The sequence below is a fragment of the Camelina sativa genome, chromosome 15 (genome assembly GCF_000633955.1).
Source record: "Camelina sativa cultivar DH55 chromosome 15, Cs, whole genome shotgun sequence".
In the NCBI taxonomy this organism is placed as follows: Eukaryota; Viridiplantae; Streptophyta; class Magnoliopsida; order Brassicales; family Brassicaceae; genus Camelina; species Camelina sativa.
Window position 1 is genome coordinate 17,705,841 of NC_025699.1, and position 23,508 is coordinate 17,729,348.

The following is a 23,508-nucleotide window of genomic DNA, read 5'->3' on the forward strand; positions in this document are numbered from 1 at the left end:
TGGTGACCTGTGTGGTCTCGGCATGGAGCAGGTGTTGGAATGGAACAGGGTATCGAAGGGCCCTAGGTGTAAAGAGTCTAGAGTATTCAAGTGTTCCTTGTCTATGTCTAGTCGTCTTTGCATGTTGCATGTTGCGTGTTGCGTGTGGTCTAAGAGTCTACGGTATTTCAAGTATACTAGACGTCTTAGCAAGTGGGTCTAAGTAAGAGTCTAAAGCGTTCTTTAGTCGTCTTGCATGGTGAGTAGCGAGTCGAGATCTTCCGAGTTGGTTCGTAGTGATCGAATCTGCCTCGCTTGGTTGTGGTTTGTTTTGCTTCCGCTAAAGCTTCCAGCTGTGTTGCTTTGATGTTATCACTAGCTTTGTGGCTTGCTTGCTTTCTTTGGTTGCCGGGGTAGTCGGCTTGGGAAGAGTAGTATCCTGTTTAGGATAGAAAGGGGTACCCAGACTCACTGAGTAATCCTGGATTACTCATGTCTCTTCGTTTTGGCCTTGCAGGAAAGCCTAAGTGAGTCTAGAGCCGGAGCAAACGTTAGGCTACCGGATAGGATTTTCTTGCGTTTCTTGTAAAACCCTATATTTTCTTAAACGACTAAGAGTAAAGTTTTCCAACTATCTATGCATATTACTTTGATGATTTATTTTCGAGGAAATATTTTATTGAAGTGATATATTCGGTTTTCAGGAAAGCATGGCAAGTTGCAAATGATACTCGGCCTTGTCCGGGCCAACACAACGCACCAGGCCGCGAGAGTTGAAAAGCCTAAGTAACCTCGGTAGCGGGTGGGATTGTGCTAGGGAGGACCGGTCGGGAAGTCTGCAGCTTCCGTCCCTCAGCCGGATCACCTCGGTGCAGTTCTGCAAGTGGCATCTCGTGGCTGCCCGATGACCTTTGTGGTCATAGAGCGGTTCGGGGGCGTTACAGATAGCTATCTGGTACCGTTGCTATATTGAGGGCCTTGTAGTCCACGCAAAACCTCCAGCTGCCATCTTTTTTATTTACCAGGAGAACATGACTGGAGAATGGACTTCCACTTTCTTAAATTATTTATGCAGTGAGTATGGTTGTTATTTGTTTATTTATTTCTTCTTTTCGGGCATGAGGATAGTGGAAAGGGCGAACATTAACAGGTTCTGCATCCGATTTAAGCAGGATCACATGTTCCTTTTCCCTGGATTTTGGTAATCCCTTTTTGCTCTTCAAGCAGTCCCGCAAATTCCTTCACCAGATGAGAGAACTCATCAGGGCGTGATAATTTCTTCTCCACTCCTTCGCCTTGTAACCTGCTACACTCCACTAACAATCCTTCTCCTTCTTGTCTGAGTATTCTCCACAAGGCTTTGAGGGAGATGGCAGTATTAGTAAGACTATGAGCCCCGCAAACTGTCACCAACTTATCGCCCACCAGAAACTTCATCACCTACTCTTTCCAATTCACTCTCATCTCTCCCAGCGTTTCTAGCCACTGCATCCCCAATATGACATCGACTCCTCCTAGGTCGAGTGGAAGAAAGCTGGTAACCAAGATGTAATCCGGAAGCTCCAGAATCACTTCTTGACAGATTCCGGTACCGTGAATAGTGATACATGTTTCCATTCGGACGACGTACCCCTGAGTGCCCCAAGGAGTGATTCCCAGCTGGTGGACCTTGGCGTTTGATAGAAAGTTGTGTGACCCTCTGCTGTCGATTAGGATTGTGACCTCATTCCAAATCAGTCCACTGAGCTTCATTGTACGAGGAGACGAGATTCCAGCGGCTAATCCCAAGGAGAGAACAGCCCATTCAACAACCTCACTAGTCACGACGTCTGTTGTTTCTTCCTCGACATCTGTTGTTTCTTCCTCGACATCATAGAAACATTCTCCATCCCGTACCTCTTCGCATACTACCATCACTTGAAGCTCCTTCAGGCGACACATGTGGCCAGCGTGAAATCATTTGTCACACTGGAAATAGAGTCCCTACGCCTTCCGTTCATTAGCCTCAACATCCACCAATCTACGGTAAGGTAGTCGTCAGCTCTGGTTAGGTTTAGCTTGAGATCCATTTGAGTTTCCATTTTGTTGATACGACGACGTTTGTTTGTCGGATAAATTGCTTGACTTGTGGATGGATGATAATACCCCTCTGTTATTTGGTTGAATTCCATGTGGTTGTTGACTACCACACGTGACCACTCACTCTCCTCCTAACCGTGGCATCGTCCTTCCCCCACCATCCGACAACGACTCTAGTAATGGTTCGCCTGACCATTCCTTCACCTTTCTGGAGAGACTCATCAGTTTTTTTAAACCCCGGGGTTCGAACATCTTAACTCCAGCTCGTATCTTAAGCTTCAGCCCAATTATGAACACCAACTCTAGCACCTTCTCTGTTACCTCCGGAGCATTGGACACTAGAGCGATAAAGTCCTTGCAATACTCTCCGGTGGACTCATCTTGACCGAAAAATAATAGCCTTTCCCTTGCACACAAATCGTGGGCCAGAGAAAAGTTCTCCAAAACCATCTGCTCCCACCCCAAGAATGGATTACGATCTCTTTCCATCGATACCATGTCAAAGCATCACCATCAAAGCAAATACAAACTGCCTTGAGAATCTCCTCCTTCGAGAAATCTTCCATCTCAAAGTACTGCTCCACTCGTTGCACCCAGCCTTTCGCGTTCTCGCCATTGAACAGAGGAATCTCTATTTTTTGCGTTAGCGGTTCCTTTGTTTCTGGTGCCTCATTCTGCGTCTGCGTCAGAACAGTTGCTGGTACCACACTAGGAGTGAACAGTCGCTGGATCACATCCGCTGGATTGGTCGTTGCATCTGAAGGTGGATCCTTTGTCACCCACGACCATCGTTCCTCCCCCATCAAGCGCTTTTGGAGCAGCTCGAGGATATCCAACTTCCCCATTTGCTTCTCCATGACGTCAAGTTTTTTGAGTTGCTTCTTAATGTCCTTGATGTGTTCCTCCAGGTCGGTAATATTTTGGACATCTTTTTGCAGATTATTCATTAGTTTCTCTAGTTCCTCCATTTTTTGGGTGGCATAGCTTAGCGCAGGTTCCCAAGATCGAATGCTCTGATACCAAATTTGTTAAGCTTGTCAATGTAAACTATTAACAAGAAAGATGAATGAAGAACAATACTCTTTATTAATGATAAAACGAAATACAGCCTGAGAGAACTTACAGATCCTCTCCCTCCCCCTTACAAACTTAACCCAGATTCTCGATGATTATTTACTCACCCTCACCCCACTCTTTATACTACTTTGTCTTGTTCATACCTATTAACCGTTATGGCTGGATACACTGGATAATGCCAGCTAATACTGGTGACTCACTACTTAATTAAGGTTAGAGATGCCTAAACCTTATCCTTTCAGTCAAACCAGGACACCTCATGACTTTCTGGATCCTTCCTTGCTCTTCACTTATTGGACAACATTTGGGCCTTGTTTCTCCTGCTATACTGATAAATGGTAGGTGGATGTTGGGCCTCGTACGTATCATTGAGTCCCTGCAAAATCGTGAGAAAATTTATTACAAAATTTCTTTAATATTATTAAATTATTTTATAATAAAATCAAAATAGACAATTTTAAAAAACATTTCTTGTATATTAATTGAAAAATATTCATAAAAAATAACTTTATATGTTTACATTGATTGACAGAAATTTCATGTTGACGAGTTGTTTTCAATGAACTTTTAAGTCCACTTAATTAGCGGGTTACCCTTTGTAACACTTGTGAACTGGTTGTGGTTTACTGGTAAGGGTATCGATCGACACGAGTGGTGGGTGTCAATCGACACCTTATGTTTGCGGTTGTTCAGTTCAGCTTTTGATCCCCGGTTTGTGTTTTTGGTTTAGGAAAACCCTAAGACTCGAGTTTATTAGGGAAAATCTCAACTTCCTAAGTCTTTAGCCAGTTTCGACACTTTTCAGAGACAAAAGAAGAGAGAATAGTTCATGTAAGTGTTTTTGAGGTTTCTAGAGGTTCTCTATGTCTATTGGTGAGATTTCTTCCTGGAAAGGCTAAGGACGTGTGGGGAATGTTGTTGTGGTGCTAGCTTCGTCGTTTCAGGATCAAAATCTTCCTATTCTAAGGGTGAGTGCATGACCATGGATGATCTAAGCCGAGATCTCTCGTTTTAGTGTTTTCTCTGAGTTGTGGATTGATTCCTTGCTTGTCTGTGTGATTTCATTCATTATATTGCTTGGTGAGACATTTGCAGGAACCTTGGCTGAGCTTGGTGCGGTTGGAGGCAGAATTCAAAGCTGGATAACGATGTTAAACATCCGTGTCAGTTGACACCAAGCCGAGGATGGCACAAAGGCTTTGGTGAGTGTCAGTCGACACCATATGGAGGTGTCGATCGACACTGCTAGGATTTTCGGGAATGTCGAGCATGTGTTGGGTATCTGTCAAAACTAGGTGGCTAGTGTCGGTTGACACCTTTTGGTGTCAGTCGACACCTTTCTCAGCTGGCGGCTGATGTTGTGTTTCCTTTGCATATTTCCTAGTTTGTTTGTTGCTTGTTGATTGTGGCATGTGCAGATCTTATTACTTGTGTGTATAGCCCAGTAGATAGGAGGATTATCTATCTAAGTATTTCTGTAAATACATATGCATCTCTTTTGTGTTGCAGTGCATGTAAAGGCAAAGTGTGATCATGAAATCAAGACTTTTGTAAATCACCTAAAACCCAAAATTTAGGCAAGAAGAATTTGAGAAACCCATTGCATACGAAAACATTTCAGTGTGTGATTAAGAAAATTGTTGGCCGTGAAAAATACAAAAAACTGAAACAAACATATCAAATTAAGTGAGATAGAAGAAGGAGAGATTTTCAGAAGCGTATTTAGGCTAAAGGCTGGACTCATGTTCGAAGTCGATCTCTTCTTCTTCCTCAAATTGATCACCAAATCATCTCAGATCTCTTTTCTACTATCTTCACCTCTCTTTTTCACAGGCACTGCCTCTTTACTGGGACATCAAAGCATCTGATCTGCGGTATCAATATTGAGAAAGCCATATATATGATAGGAATTACTCATCAACAATCCATAATAGAAACAGATCTCGCAATTGTTTTCAAATTCATTCAAATAGAAGAGATTAGGAGAGAAAACTGATCTTGCTTATTGCCGAAGAGGACAATATCTATATGTACTACTTTGCATCGGCTTCTTCAATTCTTCGTGGTGAAGCTCAATCCAAGAATCACGTCATCCTATCGAGAGAGAGAGAGAGAGAGAGAGAGAGGAAGAGAGGATCCGCCAAAGAGTTTCATTTCTTTGTTTATATTTGAAGGAGTGATAAGCGGCTATTATTAAAAGGATCAGAAAATATAGGGTCAAGATTTTATAAGATGTTAAACAATGAACGATTGAGATTATAACATAAAACCGGGTTAGATTACCGGGTTATTACGACCCGCGTGTTTATCCGTTTTGGTGTGAGAGTAAATGACATTTGTATTCTTATGGCGAAATATTAAAATGGTCATAACACTAATAACATACCCTTGTAATTTCTTACAAAACAAAAGTTAGTTTTATAAAGTCTTTTCAATTAATAGTAGGGATGATTATTGGTATAAAGTTGTAAATACGTAACATATATGCAACTTTTTGCAATCCTTTCAAACAAAAATATGAATCCGTGACAAATCACTACAGAAAATGAGGTATTAATAGCAGTGCAAAATAGTGTTTTTAATGTTATTGCTATATATGAGTTTCTAGAAATTTAACATAGCGTTTTGTTGTTGTGGAGATTGACTATCACCAAATAAACCCTAAAACCTATCATCATGACCAATTCTCTTTCCCTTGCTGCTACTTTTGCTTGACCACCAGGAGACTTCTTTGCAAAGCACCTTGGAACATTTGGATAAAGTGTTCCATTTTTATTCAAGTGAATTGGACGCTTCTCAGAGATGTCAACGGAGTTCTACAGAGCACCTTGGAAGATTTGATATCTTCTTCATTCAACGAGGATCGCTGTAACAAAAATTAGTTGGGTTGCACCTTACTTTACACATGTCTGTGATTAGAGATTTCTCCTGCCTCTACATACAACATATTGAAGATGCAGAAAGAAACCCTTGTATAAAGAAAAATGGACACGGTTTATGAACTAAATTGGAAGATTGTACATGTTGTTACTAAATTGTCATATCCAAAAATAGCAATATACATTAATTTGCCAATTAAAATTAACTTCTATTCTGGCCAAGTTGTCAAAGCTCATTCTTTGTTTTTCCTTTGCTGGCTGGTTCCCCGTTCACAGCAACAAGCTCAATGTCGAATATCAGTGTCGCCCCACCTGCAATTCACCATTCAGTCACATTTTTTTCATGGAACAGCAATATCTTAACAAAATGTAGCTAGGGTCAAAAATGTACACAAGTTACCAATTCTCAGTATCTGTGATACGAACTATGGACTCACCTATCAAAGAAGAAAGCCCATTGCGAAGGAGGTTTAGTTTTAATGTTTACTTTTTATGATATGTAAGGTTTTGATAGTTTTCCTTTTAGTTCTTGCTTATGTCGGTTTATAGAGATCTATATAAAGGATCTCTACAACATTAATAAGAATCAACTTCCAAGCATTAACCTTATTCTCAAAGAGAGACTAGGGTTAAGGGAAGCTTTCGCTTTATCGTTCTCTATTTCCTAAGCAGCTTTAGCAACTTACAATGGGTCCCGTTACTAGGTCCGTGGGAAAAGTACATGCTCGTAACATCTTGGTATCAGAGCAAGCCGGTTCAATGGGAGAAGGGGCGATGACCACATCACAATTTGAGAAAGTTAAGAAGATGTTCGAACATCTGCAAGCTGACCTGGGTGAACTTTGCCAGACTTCAAACTCACACCAAGCCGCCCTTGAGTCCATAAGGGTGGACCAACAGGAGGAGCGAGAGCAGAATAAGTCTAGGATGGAAGAGGTTCGTGAAGAGCAAACCCATATCAGGGAGGTTATGAAAGCAAATAAGCAAGAGGTCTTGGGTAAAATTCGTTTTTTGGCCTCGGTGGTGGGAGTGGAAGCAGAAGAGGTTGAAAAAGACTCGTCATCGGTGTCTAAGGCAGGAAAAAATATCCAGACCAACGGCAGAGAGGGTAAAGGCATTTCCTCTAGTGGACCTTGGGCACAATGCTCTATGGGGAGAGAACAGGGACACTGATTGCAAGATGGAGGTGGAGAATGGTCGGTGAGGCCCATTGGGGAACTTCCACAAGAGGAGCGAGCGACCCACATGACGAAGGAGCTGGTTGGAAAAGTGGAGTCGAAGGAAGAGAGAGTGGAGGAAGGGAGGCTGAGAGAATCATGGTTCCACCGTCTAAGATGGAATTTCCGGGATATGATGGGTCAACGAATGTTGTCGAGTGGCTGCAGAAGTGTGAAGACTACTTTGAGGATCAAGGAGTATACAACGATGATGCGAAAGTGCGTCAAGCAACCTTTGTGTTGACGGATAAGGCACATTATTGGTATACCAATTTGCGAAGGTTAATTACACATCGACTGGGTTGGAGAGAGTTTAAGAAAATCTGCAAAAGTAGATTTGGCAGAGCCGATGTAGTGAATCCTATGGGTGAGCTAAGTAACCTTCGACACACAGGAACAGTAGATGAGTATTGTGAGCAGTTAGAGGAATGTTTGGTAAGGCAAACAAAGCTATCAGGTGATCAGCAGTTATGGCAGTTCTGTGTGGATTTAACGGATTCTTTGAGAAAAGAAGTGGAGTATTTGAGGCCCGAGACAATATTTGAAGCAATGGAGTATGCAAGGGACAATGAGTATAAAATTGAGAATGACATACGAGTTCGTACCTTTGGAGGACACATAGCCCCAACCACACGATATTCAGCCCCAACCCCACGACCAACTTCAATCGGATATCGAGGAACCCAAGTGGTAAAAAATGGAGGAGCTTCTCACCTGGGACCATCAGAGTAGAAACAAAATTAACAAGGGGCAGTTTGGAAAAAATTAACAAAACCTGAGATGGCTCAAAGAAGAGCAAAGGTATTGTGTTTCAATTGTGATGAGTTGTATGGCCCTGGCCATGCTTGTAAGGCAGTTTTATTTTATATTAGACCCCTCCTAGAAGGCGAGAATAGGGATGATGAGCCCTTTGACGATGAGGATATCAATCTTTCCCTCAATGCCATGAAAGGAGAACAAACCGAGAGCACTTTTCAAGTAAAAGTAGACATTGCAACTGGAACAGAATGGACATTGTTGGACACAGGGAGTATTCACAATTTTATTAAGAGTAATGTAGCGGAGAAGTTGGGAATACCAATACGACGACGACCAAGAAAGTTCGTTTCTCTCGCCGATGGTGGCAAGTGTGTAATCAACGGGTTGTGCAAGGATCTTCCAATGATGGTACAAGGACACAAGTTCAAAGTAGACTGTTTTGTGATTTCGTTAAGTGGGTTTGATGTCGTTCTCAGGATTTGCTGGTTGAATGCCTTAGGACGTGCGATATGGGATGGTCCAGCACGAACTATTGAGTTTGCTCATGAAGATACTTTGATAAAATGGCATGGAGAGGCTGAGGATAGGAAGGAACACGGTGCTAATTTACACACCATTCAGAATGACACACTTGAGGATTGGTTCGATAATGAGGAGGAAATTTTTATTACAGGGGAGAAGGTTGTAGTTCCTATCGCTCAACATGAATCAGTTTGCAGCCTAACTATGAAGGCAATGATGACGCAGGTTTCTTCTGAATCACTTGGCAAGTTGTTAGTGGAGTTTGAGGAGTTATTCGATAAACCAACCAAACTGCCACCCCAACAACCTTGTGATCATCGTATTCGGCTCATTCAAGGAGCAAACCCTATGGCGGTTAGACCATATCGCTACCCTCATCTCTTAAAAGATGAGATTGAAAGACAATGTTCAGAAATGTTGCAACATGGCATTATACGACCTAGTTCTTCGCCTTTCTCTTCTCCGGTTTTGTTAGTAAAGAAGGTTGACAAAACCTGGCGGTTCTGTATTGATTTTCGTGAACTTAACAAGGTCACAGTCAAGGATAAATTCCAATTCCGGTGGTTGAGGAACTCCTTGACGAGTTACATGGGGCACGTTATTTTACCAAGCTCGACCTTACGTCTGGTTATCATCAAGTGCGAATGTGTGATGAAGACATTGAAAAGACGGCATTTAGAACGCATCACGGCCATTATGAATTTTTAGTAATGCCCTTTGGTCTCTCGAATGCACCTTCTACGTTCCAGAGCCTCATGAATGCGGTTTTTCAAGGTATGTTACGGAAATTTTTGCTTGTCTTCTTCGATGATATTTTAATATATTGTGCCACTTGGGACCAACATCTGCTCCATATACGAGAGGTTTTTGAGCTTCTACAAGCTCATAAGCTGTTCCTCAAACATTCCAAGTGTTCGTTTGGGAGAGAGGAAGTGGGATACCTTGGTCATGTAATTTCCAGTGGTGAAGTTCGTGTGGATGAGTCTAAGATAATTGAAGTGAAGGAGTGGCCAAGACCGCTGACAATAATAGCTGTTCGTGGGTTTCTCGGGTTGTCAGGGTATTACCGAAAATTTATTAAAGGCTATGGTGCATTGGCTACTCCTTTTACACAACTTCTTAAGAAAACGGGGTTTCTTTGGAATGAGGCAGCTGAAGTAGCATTTGTATCGTTAAATAAAGCCTTGTCTGAAGCTCCTGTTTTAGCCTTGCCCAATTTTTCACAAGAGTTTGTTGTGGAGTGTGATGCTTCGGGCAGTGGCATTGGAGCGGTTCTTCATCAACGAGATCACCCTATTGCATTTTTTAGTCGGCAATTAGCAGCCTGTCATCATAAACTTGCATCATACAAAATAGAACTTATTGGTTTAGCTAAAGCGGTGATTCATTGGAGGTCTTACTTATGGGGCCGTCGGTTTTTTATTCGCACAGACCATTATAGTTTAAAATTTTTGTTGGAACAACGCCTTTCTACATCTCCGCAGACTCATTGGATTAGTAAGTTACTTGGATTCGATTTTGGTGTCGAGTTTCAGGCAGGAAAACACAACCAGGCAGCTGATGCATTATCTCGACGTGATGAGGAAGAGCAGGCAGGTAAATGTGAGGTGTACGCAGTTAAAGGACCTGACACAAGTATTTTTGGACTATTGCGGGGTGAAGTGGAGAGAGAAGCGGAGCTCGCTACATTGCGGGATAAGGTTATCTGTGGAGAACTGACAAAGGATTGGGCGGTTAAAGATGGGTTAATATTCTATAAGGGTCGAGTGTATCTCTCTTCTGGCTCGGATTTGGTAGGTGAAGTGGTTTCAGGCTTTCATAGTTTTGGCCATGAAGGAGTACAGAAAACTATGGATAGAATACAGCGAGATTTCTACTGGAAAGGGTGGAAGAAGACAGTTCAGGAGTTTGTTCGGGGTTGTCAAGTTTGTCAACATAATAAATGGGAGACATTGAAATCGAGTGGGCTGCTCCAACCGCTTCCTGTTCCGACTCAGGTTTGGTCAGATATCTCAATGGATTTCGTTGAAGCTCTTCCTAAAGTTTCTGGGAAAACGGTGATTTTGGTGGTGGTAGATCGCTTTTCGAAATATGCTCATTTCATTGCATTAAGTCACCTATATACAGCAGGATCTGTCGCCCATGTTTTCTTCCGTGATATTGTCCGCTTACACGGTATTCCAGAGACCATTGTTACTGACCGTGATCTGGTATTTCGGNCTTTGGTCTCTCGAATGCACCTTCTACGTTCCAGAGCCTCATGAATGCGGTTTTTCAAGGTATGTTACGGAAATTTTTGCTTGTCTTCTTCGATGATATTTTAATATATTGTGCCACTTGGGACCAACATCTGCTCCATATACGAGAGGTTTTTGAGCTTCTACAAGCTCATAAGCTGTTCCTCAAACATTCCAAGTGTTCGTTTGGGAGAGAGGAAGTGGGATACCTTGGTCATGTAATTTCCAGTGGTGAAGTTCGTGTGGATGAGTCCAAGATAATTGAAGTGAAGGAGTGGCCAAGACCGCTGACAATAATAGCTGTTCGTGGGTTTCTCGGGTTGTCAGGGTATTACCGAAAATTTATTAAAGGCTATGGTGCATTGGCTACTCCTTTTACACAACTTCTTAAGAAAACGGGGTTTCTTTGGAATGAGGCAGCTGAAGTAGCATTTGTATCGTTAAATAAAGCCTTGTCTGAAGCTCCTGTTTTAGCCTTGCCCAATTTTTCACAAGAGTTTGTTGTGGAGTGTGATGCTTCGGGCAGTGGCATTGGAGCGGTTCTTCATCAACGAGATCACCCTATTGCATTTTTTAGTCGGCAATTAGCAGCCTGTCATCATAAACTTGCATCATACAAAATAGAACTTATTGGTTTAGCTAAAGCGGTGATTCATTGGAGGTCTTACTTATGGGGCCGTCGGTTTTTTATTCGCACAGACCATTATAGTTTAAAATTTTTGTTGGAACAACGCCTTTCTACATCTCCGCAGACTCATTGGATTAGTAAGTTACTTGGATTCGATTTTGGTGTCGAGTTTCAGGCAGGAAAACACAACCAGGCAGCTGATGCATTATCTCGACGTGATGAGGAAGAGCAGGCAGGTAAATGTGAGGTGTACGCAGTTAAAGGACCTGACACAAGTATTTTTGGACTATTGCGGGGTGAAGTGGAGAGAGAAGCGGAGCTCGCTACATTGCGGGATAAGGTTATCTGTGGAGAACTGACAAAGGATTGGGCGGTTAAAGATGGGTTAATATTCTATAAGGGTCGAGTGTATCTCTCTTCTGGCTCGGATTTGGTAGGTGAAGTGGTTTCAGGCTTTCATAGTTTTGGCCATGAAGGAGTACAGAAAACTATGGATAGAATACAGCGAGATTTCTACTGGAAAGGGTGGAAGAAGACAGTTCAGGAGTTTGTTCGGGGTTGTCAAGTTTGTCAACATAATAAATGGGAGACATTGAAATCGAGTGGGCTGCTCCAACCGCTTCCTGTTCCGACTCAGGTTTGGTCAGATATCTCAATGGATTTCGTTGAAGCTCTTCCTAAAGTTTCTGGGAAAACGGTGATTTTGGTGGTGGTAGATCGCTTTTCGAAATATGCTCATTTCATTGCATTAAGTCACCTATATACAGCAGGATCTGTCGCCCATGTTTTCTTCCGTGATATTGTCCGCTTACACGGTATTCCAGAGACCATTGTTACTGACCGTGATCTGGTATTTCGGAGTTTGTTATGGCGAGAATTGTTCAAACTGATGGGAACAAATTTATTTTTTACAACTGCCTATCATCCTCAGTCCGATGGTCAGACCGAAATGGTGAATCGAACATTAGAAATATACTTAAGATGTTTAACGGGAGATACACCCTGACAATGGCTTGAGTGGCATCCATGGGTCGAGTACTGCTATAATACGTCCTTCCACACTGGTCTTAAGGCAACACCATTTCGTCTAGTCTATGGGAGAGATCCTCCTAGGTTGTTAGATTATACTGGCGGAAGCACTCAAGTGGAGGCTTTGGATGTCGCCTTAGGACAACGTAATGAGTTTCTGGCACTCGCTAGGGAGAGTTTAATGGAAGCTCAACATCGTATGAAGCTTGTTGATGATCTACATCATCGGTTTGTTGAGTTCAGTATTGGAGATTGGGTTTGGCTCAAGCTCCAACCATATCGCCAACTATCTGTGGCTAAGAAGGCCTTCACAAAGCCCTCTCTAAGGTTTTATGGTCCCTTCCAGATAGTGGCTCGTGTTGGGACTGTGTCCTATCGATTGAAACTTCCGGATGGCTCAAAAATTCACGATGTGTTCCATGTCTCTCTGCTCAAGGGTCACAAAGGACAACTGCCAACCGATACTCCGGTCCTACCACCTGTTTTACATGGCCGTTCAGTGCCAGCTCAACCAGTGGGGCTCCTTAAAGCTCGTATACGCAGCGGCCAGAGACAAATTTTGGTAATATGGACGGCTGATGCAGAAGATGAGGCAACATGGGAAGACGCAGGGAAGCTTCTGGAAGCATATCCTTCATTGGAGCTTGAGGACAAGCTCCTAGTGGAGGAGGGGAGTAATGATACGAAGTATGGACTCACCTATCAAAAAAGAAAACCCATTGCGAAGGAGGTTTAGTTTTAATGTTTACTTTTTATGATATGTAAGATTTTGATAGTTTTCCTTTTAGTTCTTGCTTATGTCGGTTTATAGAGATCTATATAAAGGACCTCTACAACATTAATAAGAATCAGCTTCCAAGCATTAACCTTATTCTCAAAGAGAGACTAGGGTTAAGGGAAGCTTTAGCTTTATCGTTCTCTATTTCCTAAGCAGCTTTAGCAGCTTACAACGGTCCTATTACTAGGTCCGTGGAAAAAGTACAGGCTCGTAACATCTGACTTGGTTTTGATGCAGTTACGGTACACATCATTATTGGTTTATAGTTTAGCGTGACTGATCAACTCAGTATCAATGTTCTCCCTAGCTTCATCATCAGATAAAAGGGTGGAACTGAACAAAATTATAGCCATGTTCAGCCGAGCAACATAACATAACATAGCCGGGATTTTTGGTGGTGAGCCGTTATCTTCATAACCAAGCTTGGATGGGATTTTCAGCTTTCTCTTTTCAAGCGCACAACAAACCCTGGTCCCATCCTGCAAGTCATTTCAAATTCACTCCGTTACCTTCAATTTTGTCTATCGAAAAAAAATAATGTAACAAAGAACAGGGGAAAACAGATGGAGTTGATGCGATGCGATTGAAACAAACCTGGGATGACTTGCCCAGTTCCAAGCTCAAACTCAATAGGGTCACCCCTCTCAAAACTTGAATCAAAGACAGTTCGATCAGTTAACTTTCCCTGCAAGAGCCAAGAGAGAACTACATTAATCGCCAAGTAGATCGGATTTCATAATTATTGTTTGTTCTTAAGCTATCAAATATCAATATTTTCTTAAATACTAATGAAGGTAATTCCACATTTTCATCCCCTGATGTTTCATGAACATTCTTAAAGGTTGCAATAAGAAGAAGAAAACTCCTTCGTGGCTCTCTCTTTTCTCTCAATCAGAATACTATAAAAGCAAGCAAGAAGGAACCTTCCCAGCATTAAGGTTACAAAACTAGTAAAAGCTTCAAATAAAACTTACCCGATAGTGAACCTTGATCTTATCCCCTTTGTGAGCCTGAAGATCACATTTCTGAGGTCAGAAAACTCCATTAGCCAAAAGAGTATAGAGGCCAAGTCCATTTCCCATTTCTTCATTTAGTTTCTAAATACTGTAACTAAAACAACGTAATCTTGACCATTATCATCTTTCTAATCATGCAAATTAACATAAATTTCAGTTGAATTTGAAGTTAAAAAAACGTAATCATGGCCATTGTTATCTTCTAATAACGTTTAGATCAAATTCAATTTCATTCGAACAGACTCCTACACAGATAATCAAATTCAAACATGGAAGTTGAAATTACGATCCGATAATGAATGAGACGTGAAAGAGCGTTAGTAGTCACCTTGACACCAATCTGCAACTCTGACACATCACCTAACTTCTTCGCATAAGCTTAAGATCTTCATCATCATCATCAAACATAATGATACAATAAAATTCACAATCGCACATACACACCCAGAAATCACCAAACAATCGATTGAGTATTCATAAAACACTAATCGAAAAGCCAGCTCCCAGATTGGGAGAAACCTAGCAAAATATTTTTAGAGAGTTTTACAAATTTTTTTGATAAGATTCGATGATGAAAAACAAAAAGACAATCACATGGTTTTAATGTTTCTTTCAATGGCTTCTTAGCCGCTTAATCTCGACCCTCCACGTGTACCGCTTGAGATAAGCCGATTCTTTATTTGATTTCTTCTCACGTGCCACCCACACGTACGGTTCTGTATCACAACTTCCCCTCCTAACAAAACCTTGACCTCAAGGTTTAAGCATCAAATGCAGGAAACTTCTTCTTGAGATCAAACAGAAACTCCCATGTAGCTTCCTCTAATGGTTCGCCAACCCACTTCACCAGAAACTTAGTAGCTGCACGTCCCTGTCGATTCACCATCTTCCTCTCCACAACCAACTCAGGTTCTTTGGTAAAGACCTCGTGCATCACTGTTGGTAACTGAGTGGTGGTGAGCACTTTACCCACGAGAACCTTCAACTGAGAAACATGGAAAACCGGATGTATTTGCGAAGAAGACGGAAGAGCGAGCTTATAGGCAACCTCTCCACATTTGTCAATGACCTTGTAAGGATCGAATTACTTGGGAGAGAGATTTTGATTGGCCCTTGAAACCACAGATTGTTGTCGATATGGTTGAAGCTTAACATACACATAATCTCCGATTTCGAAATCACGCTCTGTGCGATGTTGATCTGCAACTTGTTTCATTCTGTGTTGTGCTCGAAGCAGGTGGAACTTAAGAAACTTCAGCATATTCTCCCTTTCCTGCAGCGAACGAGCCACAACAGCCACTTTGCACTCTCCTGGTAAGTATGGAAGATGGACAGGAGGAGCTTGACCATATACTGCCTCGAACGGAGTCATATTGGTGGAAGTGTGATAGTTGGTGTTGTACCAATACTCTGCTAAAGCGAGCCATTTGCACCACATGTGAGGATGAGCATGGCACATACAACGTAAATATGTTTCAAGGCATCGGTTAACCACCTCCGTTTGATCATCACTCTGAGGGTGGTATTTACTGGACATTTTATGAGAGACCCCTTGCAGAGTGAAAAACTTCTTCCAAAACTCTTGTGAACACAGAATCCCTGTCACTCACAATTGAAGTAGGACAGCCGTGTAGTTTAAAAACATTATCCAAGTAAGCCTGAGCAACCGAAAGAGCACTGTAAGGGTGTGACAATGCGATAAAATGGGCTGCCTTACTGAGCCGATCCACCACCACCATGATAACCGTCTTACCTGCAGAATCAGGCAAACCGTCAATGAAATCCATAGACACTTCACTCCAAATCGTTTCCGGAATGGGTAGTAGTTGTAAAAGACCAGGCGACGCTGCGTTGTCGCTTTTGCATTGCTGGCAGACAATACATCCACGAATAAACATTTGTATGTCCTTCACCATTTCTTTCCAGTAAATAAACTCCTCACCTTTTGATAAGTGACTTCATGACCCGAGTGACCACCGACCCCAGAACAATGTAGCCACTCCAATATCGAATTCTTAATAGCAACATCAGCTGGTATGACAATCTTGTTCTTACGCCTAAGAATGTCCTGGTTCCACGAATAATTCTTCTTAGCTTCAGGGTCCTGCTTCAACTGCTTAATAATGTCTTGAACCACACTGTCCGTAAGATACGCAGCTTGAATGTCTCGCAGTAGGTCACACTCAACAGTGGACATTGCCATGTGTAAAATCTCTGACCCCTCCACACGAGACAAAGCATCAGCGACTACATTTTCCTTACCTTGCCTGTACTGAATCTCGTAATCAAACTCCAATAGTTTTGGCAACCATTGCTGCTGAATAGGCGTATTAAGTCTCTGCTCCAACAAATGCTTGAGAGTGCGCTGATCCGTTTTGATCACGAAATGTTTTGACAGTAAGTAATGTCTCCACTTACGCACTGCAAAAATCACTGCCAAAAGCTCCTTCTCGTATATGGACAAGTGAAGTTGCCTACCCTTCAATTGTCAACTTATATAGGCCAACGGATGACTATCCTGCATCAACACTGCACCAATACCCTGACCACACGCATCTGTCTCCACCACAAAAGGTTTGTCAAACAAGGGTAATGCTAAAACAGGAGCATTGCAAAGGGCATCCTTCAGTCCTTGAAAAGCATTATGTGCCTTTGCAGACCACTCAAACGCCTCTGTTTTAGTCAAGGCATGCAATGGTGCTGCGATAACACCAAAACCCTTGATAAACCTTCTATAATACCCTGCCAAGCCTAAAAACCCACGCAACTGTTTCAAAGTAGTGGGAACTGGCCATTCCTGCACCGCCTGAATCTTCGCGGGATCAGTCGTAATACCTTTATGACTGATGAAATGACCTAAGTATTCAACTCTGGTCACCGCGAACGCACATTTACTCATCTTCGCGAACAACTTGTGAGTTCGCATAACCTCAAAAACACTCTCCAAGTGATAAACATGCTCCTCCACAGATGAACTATAGATGAGGATATCATCGAAAAACACAAGAACAAACCTCCGGAGAAAAGGCTTAAAAACTGCATTCATAAGACTTTGGAAGGTTGCTGGTGCATTTGTGAGTCCAAAGGGCATAACCAGATATTCATAGTGTCCACTATGTGTTTTAAAAGCAGTCTTATGGATATCCGGAGGTGACATCCGAACTTGGTGATAGCCAACCCGCAAATCGATTTTAGAATACACTCTAGACCCTCCCAGTTCATCCATTAAATCTTCAATCAGTGGTATTGGAAACCTATCTTTCACAGTCATCCCATTGAGCTCCCTGTAATCCACACATAAACGCCACGTACCGTCTTTTTCTTAACCAATACAACCGAAGAAGCATAAGGACTGGAGCTAACTTGTATGGTGCCACCAGTCAGCATATCCTCCACTATCTTATCGATTTGATTCTTCTGATGTAATGCATAACGGTAAGGACGTTAGTTAACAGGGTTAGCTCCCTCCAAAAGTTTGATCTGATGATCATGATTATCTCTGAACGGGGGTAGTTCAGTTGGTTCAGCAAAAACATCACGGAATTTCTCGACAATGTCCCCCACTATTGTCTCTTCCTTGCTATCGCCAATCATTGTGTTAAGCGTACAAGAAGTCAGCACTTCCCCCTCTTTAATTTCTTGCACACACAACATGGCGAATTGAGCTTGCTCATCTTGCAACTTCTGTAGCTTTTGTGCCTTCACGTCACACACCGAGCCTTGTTTAATGCCATTCAGCCTTACTTTCTTCTTATTAAATCGGAATCGCATCTCCAAGTTCAAGAAATCCCAGTTAATGATGCCCAACGTCTCCAGCCATTGAATTCCAAGCACCATATCAATTCCTTGGAGAGGTATAAGTAAGACATCCGATTGAAATTGAGTAGAGTTGAGCTTCCACTTGAAGTTCCTGACCGTCCCTTCCACTCTCAACTTTCTACCATCAGCCACTGATACTCGAGTAAGACCAGCAGACTCCACCACACATCCAAGCTTTGCTGCTACTCGCGGATCCACAAAATTATGAGTTGAACCTGAGTCTACCAACATAAAAATGATCTTCTTATCATAGGTTCCTTTCACCTCATGGTTTTGTAGTCCGATATACCCGAAACAGCATTAACTGAAATCCGTGGCATATTGGTTTCATCTTCTTCCCCCAACTCTTCCAACGTATCTTCAAACTCTTCCTCTACATCCATCCGAAACACCTGAGTCTTCTTATGGACTAAATAATGTTCCGGTGTATACTTCTCATCGCAAAAGTAGCAAAGGCCCTTAGCTCTCCTTTCGCTCATTTCTTGTTGAGATAGCTTCTTAGCTGGATTCCCCGGTGCTTTGAAAGATGTTCTACCATCGTGATCAGCTTTAACTTCCACTTCTCCACTTCCCTTGCTAACCATACTCTGTTTAGGAGACCAAGCTGTATTGGGAGGCCTCTTTGGGTGTGCCTTCTCATACAACCTGCCTAATAAGAAGCAATGGCGCACTGTCAAGGGTTGAAACATTCGCACATGCATTTGCGTGTCCAACCTTAGTCCCGCTAAGTAAACGCTCACCAAGTATTCTTCCGACAGATTCAACCTGATCTTAATCAAAGTGAACTTTTGGTGGTAGTCCACGATTCCATCAGTTTTGTGTAACTGCTTGAGCTCAGCCATGGGATCATCACAAACATCCTTGAACTGCTCCTTTAACAACAACACATAACCCTTCCAATCATATAGAACTTCCAAACCAACCCCAGATTGTATGAAAGAGTGATGCCAAGCTGCTGCGTGACCGTCAAAATGAATCGCATCAGTCTTTACTTTCATATCATTCGGAGTGAAATCTATTCCAAAAAATTTCTCAGCCTTAAACAACCACTCCTTGATTCGAGACCCATTAAACCGAGGAAAATCGAATTTTCCCAACCTAGTAACCCCACCATAGTAATATTGAGCCTCAAGTCTTACCTGTTCAGATCGAACATCTCTCCTTGCTTCCCTGAGTCCCGAACCTTCAGCTACGGTTGGAGAAAACGCCGATCCATCTGGTTTTGCTTTCGGAGAAACCTCCAGCAAGATCTGCACCAATTTCCCCTTCACCGACGCATCCAACGATGGTTGAGTCGTCACTCGCCTCAGCAGCTCATACAGTTTTGTGAATCGTTGTAGAGTCTCCTGATGTTGTTCGTCAACTCTAGCTTCCAACCGCGACATCCTTTCTTCTAGCGGATCCTCCTCCATCGCCGGATCCACCGTTTTTGCCTTCATCGCATCTCCCGCTTGAGATCTAGTTCCAACCATCCTTGATCCGAGAATTGTATACGCTCTGATACCTTTGATACAATAAAATTCACAATCGCACAAACACACCCAGAAATCACCAAACAATCGATTGAGTATTCATAAAACACTAATCGAAAAGCCAGCTCCCAGATTGGGAGAAACCCAGCAAAATATTTTTAGAGAGTTTTACAAACTTTTTGATAAGATTCGATGATGAAAAACAAAAAGACAATCACATGGTTTTAATGTTTCTCTCAACGGCTTCTTAGCCGCTTAATCTCGACCCTCCACGTGTACCGCTTGAGATAAGCCGATTCTTTATTTGATTTCTTCTCACGTGCCACCCACACGTACGGTTCTGTATCACATAAACCAACGGAGATTATCAGATCGATTGGATGAATCACATCGAAATCGAGATGAGAAAGAAGAAGACGCAAAAAGGAGAAGATTAATAATTTTACGTAATGTTAGCACAGTAAGCAGAAGCAAAACTCCAGCCGCTTTCATGGCGGATGCAGAGCTCATCATCATCATCTTCACGTCTTCGATTTTGATCTCTCTCAGTCACTGATTGATTATACGATATAGATCTGTTTCGGGGGATCCTCTTTGTTGACAACAAAGACGAAACTAAATCTAATGGGCTTACGCCGTATTAATAGATAGGCCCACTTATAGCCCACTATCCACAAAATATGAATAGTCTCGATCGACTGGAGAGTTCGGGTTCGTTGAAATTAATTATAGTGGTTTTCCTTTTTACAATTAAATTAATCATAGTTTTGTTTGGAGAAATTGGAAAAACAAAATTAGCACACACATAGTTATAAATTAAGTTCTTTTTTTTTTTAATCGATTCAACAAATTCCAATGTAGCAAGCGGCATTTTCAGAACATAATTTCTTTTTTGATAAGTACTAACAAAAGAAAATTAAAGATCCTACTTGTCACCTAAACCGATCAACTTCTTCAGAAGCTTTACAAAGTAACTAGCTCCATTCTTCGATTTTTGCTCAAAGGGCTCCTTCGATAGATCTTTGGCTGGAAGCTTCATCTTCTTCCTCCTGCTTGCCACCCAAGAACTTGCTCCATCATGAATATCCTTCTTGCTAAGATCTCTGGTCTTCTTGTGTTCTTTTTCAGTTTCATCTCTTTGTACCTTATCTTTTCTCTTTCTTTTCTTGAAGCTTGGAGAGGCTCAACATGATTCTTCCTCCTCAAGGCAGTGCCATGCTTAAGGTTAAGAGGAAAGGGCATTTGCCCTAAGCCACCAATAATTAAAAAAAATTCAAGCCACATTTTTTTCTTCTTGTTTTCTTTTTCTTCTATCTAGGCTGTATTTAAGTTGATAGGATAAATGTGTACGTAAAGTAGGTCTTTTGTTTATAAAGTCCATAACATTATTAATAAAAACAATATGTTATATCTATAAGGAAATTTCTACACATGTTTTATACTCTAAATATAATATAATAATAATAATAATACTTATGGAATATAATTAATAATAAACTAAATCTGTTTTGGAATAATCGGCATATTAAATAAAAAATGGGATAATTGGAAAAAAAAAACTGATTTTGAGTTTTCTTTGTTCAAAAAAAACAATCGCCTGTAAAAAACTTATTAAAAGCAAGATTAGTTTTCAGGTTTAAGAATCGTTCACAATCGTTCAAAATAAGTTCACAATTGAAAACTTATTCACTCTGTCATTTCATAAACTTCTTTTTGCTTCACTTTCATAATGTGAGTTTGGTAAATGATTTTTTTAAGAAAAAAAAATAGCAAAATTGTGATTTAGGATTTTTTTTTCAGTTTATCTTTGTTCTCTTCGAAACAATTTTTTTTTAAAATTTTTTGATGTTTTTAATAATAAAAACTACATTTTTTTACATGTCCTAAACCACAATGCGCCTTAGCACGGCACTGCCTCAAGGTTAGCATTGTTGTGTTTGAAGCCAAAGAACTCTTGCATCTAGAGACTGCAGAGAAGAAGGGGCTAGAATGGTGGTTTTGAAAGGGTGAACGATTTGCATTTTTCAGGTTGGGTGGCTAGCTAAGTGAAAAATTTGGATAAAACCGCCGTCTAAGGTTTTCTCTAAGATAGGGTTTGTTACCTTATATAGAAAGGGAGAGACGATATTTGTGTTGTTGGAGAAAAACAACAAAAACTTTTTTGTTGTTATATATGTAAATGGATGGTTGTCGAAGAGATACTAGTTTAAAGAGAGCAAAGGCAAAGCTGATTCTTACGTCATAGTGTAAAAAAAAAAAAAAAAAAAAANAAAAAATCTGAGATAACACTAATTTGAAATACAAATTAATCATGGAGCGTCCGTTTTCTTTTTAAAACTTAAATAATTAATGAAACGAGGAAAATGGATAGTGTTACTATCCGAGTATCCGTACGTGTGCATGAAGAGAAGATCATATCGTGCACTCTCAAATTGTATCTTTAATTATTTTTCTTAATCCGTCTTGTTATCTCAATTGTCTATAAACTTGAATTTTATTTTTATCATCATGTGTTACTATTTACTACGACTAATCCAACAATAGTATTAAAGTAATGTATACTTCTTTACACATTATATATAATACACAATTTTTTTTTTCATTCTTCTTCTTTAACATAGTATCTTATTTTTTTTTTCTTTAACATAGTATCTTATAATCCACAAGTTTTATTGGGAAGGCATGAAATATAACTTGAGAAAAATGTCAACTTATAATACAAAGTTGGGGATGTTTTAATCACCAACTTTCATGCTCAACTTTTATGTCTATTTTGGGGAAAATATCATAAAATCTCCAACTTTCAAATTTAGGACGTTTTAATTACCAACTTTCAGGATACCATTTTAATCATAAATTTTCTGTTGATTTGACTATAAAATAACAATGACCACGCCGTTTTAGGTACAACGTTTATTAAATCCTTAACCCTAGAAAGAAAACCCAAAATTCTCTTTATAATACCATAATCTCTTACGCAATCTCTCTATTCCGATGAGTTCAAGTTCAAGTTTTGACACATCTAGTTGCGTTGGTAAGTGTGGTGTGCCATTGATGGTGTAGAGAAAATTTAGAGTTTTCTTTCTAAAATTATGGATTTGTGAAATTGGAATCGATTTGGGAATTTAGTTTCTTCAATTTGGTAAACGATGTTGTTTTTGGCGTTAAAAATATGGTGGTTTATACAAAACGGTAGCAGATAACGTATAATTTATTCTGTTTTTGAGATTTTTAACAAAAAATAAACGTCGTGCCTCAAACAACGAAGTCAACAAAACTTTGGTATTTTAAATCAAGTGAAAGCTTGTAAACGACAGCGTTGACTGGTGGAAGTTATCACCGGAGACGGCCACAATTTTGCCGTTGACTGGTGGTCGTTAGGTGTGGTTATATACGAGATGTTGTACGGGACGATACCGTTTAGAGGATCGAACCGGAAAGAGACGTTTTACCGGATTTTATCTAAACACCACCGAATCTAACCGGGGAAACGACAGCGTTGCGTAATTTGATAAGAAGGTTGTTGGAGAAAGATCCTAGCCGTAGGATCACCGTTGAGGAAATCAAAGATCACGATTTCTTCAAAGGGGTTGATTGGGAGAAAGTGATATTGGTTTCTAGACCGCCTTATATTCTACCGCCGGAAGACGACGGTGGTAATAAGGGTAAAGATGTAAATACGAAAATGGACGTGGAAAATATCGTCCAAGAGATTTTTGCTGCAAGAGAAGAACGTGAGAAACAACAGAGTGGTGATGATAATAATAAGAATAATGCTAAAAAAATGGGGAATGGGTTAAGGGATTGAATAATAATAATCACGATTTGGAAAGTGATAACAATTTTTTGGTATTTTAATTCAATTTGTTTTGTTTATTTTCTCTTAAACAGGAGAGAAGGTTTAGGTTTAGTGTAAGTAGAGACTAGAGAGGGTAGTAGACTCAAACTGTTGCTGGACCCTGTCCAATATCAAAATTGGTCCATCAATCTTTTATAAGAATAATGAAAGGTGGAAAT

The 23,508-nt window shown here is 40.8% G+C and overlaps 1 protein-coding gene and 1 pseudogene across 1 annotated transcript; both read right to left on the bottom strand.

Moving 5' to 3' along the window:
• Nucleotides 6,241-14,608, bottom strand: LOC104747077 (annotated as a pseudogene).
• LOC109129205 lies at nucleotides 18,265-20,098 on the bottom strand. Its single transcript, XM_019236932.1, has 2 exons — nucleotides 19,938-20,098; nucleotides 18,265-19,831 (listed from the first exon to the last, which is right to left on the bottom strand). Exon 2 carries the CDS (start codon nucleotides 19,489-19,491, stop codon nucleotides 18,280-18,282), a length of 1,212 nt encoding a protein of 403 aa, XP_019092477.1. The 5' UTR covers nucleotides 19,492-19,831; nucleotides 19,938-20,098; the 3' UTR covers nucleotides 18,265-18,279.

Excerpts from the sequence above, each read along its gene's own strand:
- LOC109129205 (XM_019236932.1), bottom strand. The coding sequence starts at position 19,491 with ATGGTTGGAACTAGATCTCAAGCGGGAGATGCGATGAAGGCAAAAACG.